This window comes from Myotis davidii, unplaced genomic scaffold, assembly GCF_000327345.1.
Source record: "Myotis davidii unplaced genomic scaffold, ASM32734v1 scaffold135, whole genome shotgun sequence".
NCBI lineage: Eukaryota > Metazoa > Chordata > Mammalia > Chiroptera > Vespertilionidae > Myotis > Myotis davidii.
In genome coordinates, this window is record NW_006289813.1 from 214382 (window position 1) to 217192 (window position 2811).

At 47.3% G+C, this 2811-nt stretch overlaps 1 protein-coding gene across 1 annotated transcript in view; it reads right to left on the reverse strand.

Moving 5' to 3' along the window:
* MCCC2 (methylcrotonoyl-CoA carboxylase 2) overlaps positions 1-1415 on the reverse strand; it is a 54180-nt gene extending 52765 nt beyond the window's left edge. The window contains exon 1 of the mRNA XM_006762374.2: positions 1127-1415. Within this exon, the coding sequence (XP_006762437.1) occupies positions 1127-1255 (129 nt within the window). The 5' untranslated portion in view covers positions 1256-1415. The remainder of the gene's footprint in view (positions 1-1126) is intronic.
* Positions 1416-2811: the final 1396 nt, after the last annotated feature.

Below are 2811 nucleotides of genomic sequence, written 5' to 3' on the forward strand. Positions count from 1 at the left end.
TCGGAGGGGTCTGGGGGTCCCCTGCCCAGGCCTGATGCCTGGGCCAGAGGCATCAGGCCTGGGCAGGGGCCGATCCTGCGATTGGAGGGTGATGGGGGTCAACGCCTGAGGGCTCCCAGTATGTGAGAGGGGGCAGGCTGGGCTGAGGGACACTCCCCCCCACACACACACCAAGTGCACGAATTTCATGCACCGGGCCCCTAGTAAATTAAATAAAAAGGAAATAAATACTTATTTCAGACACTAAGATCTTGGGATTGCTTGCTATGCAGCATTAGTGAAGCAAACGCTGGCTAAATGCACATCATGAGATGACCTTGAGGAGAGGAGAAAAAACATCAAGAGTTAGTATGCAAGCCCTGGCCGGACGGCTCAGTTGGTTGAAGCGCTGCCCCAGCACGCCAGCCAAGGTTGGAGGTTCCAACTCCAGTCAGGGCACATACAAGAAGAATAAATACATGGAACAAATCGATTTTTCCTTTTCTCTCTCTCCATTCCTCTCTCTCAAATCAATTTAAAAAGAGAGATAACATGGGACTAAAATTTTCCAGCTCTGAGCTTTCAAAAGCTGCAAGTTGTTTCTTTGACTTTGAATAGCTCCCAGTTCCAAGAAAAGCCATTCAAAGATACTGTGGAATATTTTCTATTAACACTACCAACTATTTAAAGTCTGATAAGCACAACTTCCAAGGTTAGCTGTCCTCGGCCAGTGATCCCCCAAACTGGCTGCCACCAAGCCCCCAGGGTTCATTAACCATGTCAACACCAGAGACCCAAAAGGTCCAGAGAGGGGCTTCGGGCTGCTGTGCATTCAACAAGCTCCCCAGCTGACAATGCTGGGCCAGGTTTTGAGAACCACCGATTTCAAAGATACAAAAAGCAGTGCCAATGCTAAGAGTAAACTAAAATGTATTTGATTTGCGATTTTTTTTTTTCAATCTTCACCCCTTTAGTGCATCCCAGAATCATTACGGAGGCCGCCGAGAAAAGAACAGCAGCTGTTCAAGGCGTCCACCTGCTTCCGAGTCCGGCCAGCACGGCGTCCCGCGGGCCGGGCACCCGCGGAGGTGTGGCAGGGGCACTCAGGCTCGCCGGGCTCTCGGCCCAGGTCCCTCACCCAGCCTACCTGGTAGATGGCAGAGCCCGAGTCGGGCTGGGTGCCCAGCGTGGCCACCGCGTCCCCGTGATAGGCGCGCCGTCCGGGGGCAGCAGCGCGGGCGCAGCGCCACAGCGCTAACCTAGCGGTGGCCCACATGGCAGCGGACCCCGAGCGAGGGGGGAGTACAGAGATGCCGACCGAGCCGGTGCGCCTTCCGCTCGCTTCCCCGCTAAGGACGAAGGCTCAGCTCCGGTCCTGGCAGCTTCCACCAGCCTGCTACACCCCCGATTCTCAGGCCGGCCCTCGCACTGGCCTACACACGCCTCCTGATTGGTAGGCACTACGTGCCACGCCCCCAGCCTCAGCCAATAAGACAGAGGATCAGCCCCGCGAGACCCTGTCGTATCGCGAGCCCAGGAGCCCCGGGAGTCCAAGGGCGGAGCGAGTCTTGGTGGCCGTCCAGCCTCCTCCAGCGGAGCTGGTGAACTGCCATTGAATTTCCTTGTGCTCGGTTTCAGTTTATTTTCTATTGTGCTTTCTTCTTCCTCTGCTAATGAACGACGATTCCAAGACTTGAAAAAGCTTATTCTTATGTGAGAGCTGGAGACTGGGCAGGCATTAAGCTGCTCTAAGAAAACTTTAGAGGAGATATTTATTCAAAAAAAGTTTCTTCAGTGTCTTCTGTGCCAGGTGCTCTCCTGGCACTGGGGATACAGTGGAGAACAAAGTGTCTTCTTTTATAAAGCGGAAATATAAACAAGCAAAAATAGAAATTTGAATAGTGATAAATTGCATTTTAGATGTACAAGTGCGTCTTCTAAATGCACTTCTTTAATGCATTTGAAAACTTTATATAGAATAATCATGTTTAGAAAAGTGTAATACCAGAACATCTTGTGTAAAATCTTATAGCACTACTTAACTTTTTAAGCCATGTGTATTACTTTTTAAAACAACAAACAAACATGCAACAATGCATATTAAAAGGTTAGTACAGTACCTAGCATAATTGGTAAGTTCTTATTTTGAAAAGTGACAGGTTTTTAAAAATCTGGGCAGGGGGGAATAAAGGTAAAAAAAAGTCAGAGTGAGTTTAATATACAAAATGTGTGCTATGAAGTACTGTCCCTTGCTACACGTTGGCCCCAAATTTAGCTTTGCATTGCGAAAGTAAACAACACAAGGATTCACACAGCCCATATAAAATAAATAAATAAATAAAAAACTAAAAAAACAAAAAAAACCACAACAGAACAATTCAACAGAAGCCCAATTATTCCTAGCACTGAGGCCAAAGAGAAGTATCTACTATAGATTCCTAGGTAGAATATTGGATGATAAAGTCTACAACTTCATTGTAGCAAAATTCATTTCTTCAAGCTTTTAAACTCTTTCACATAATGTCCCTAAACATGAGTAGACAAAACAATGTAGTCCATATTCATAGCTTTTTTTTTTAATTGAATTTTCAGAGAAAGTGGGAGAAACATTGATAGGCTGCTTCCTGCACGCCCCCTACCGGGCATGTCTTTTTTGTTTGTTTGTTTTAATTTTATGAAATCTTTATTGTTCAGATTATTACATTTGTTCCTCTTTTTTTCCCCCGTAGCTCCCCTCCACCCAGTTCCCACCCAACCCTCTGCCCTTACTCCCGCACTGTCCTCCTCCCTAGGTGCACAATTTTTGTCCAGTCTCTTCCCACCCCCCGACAA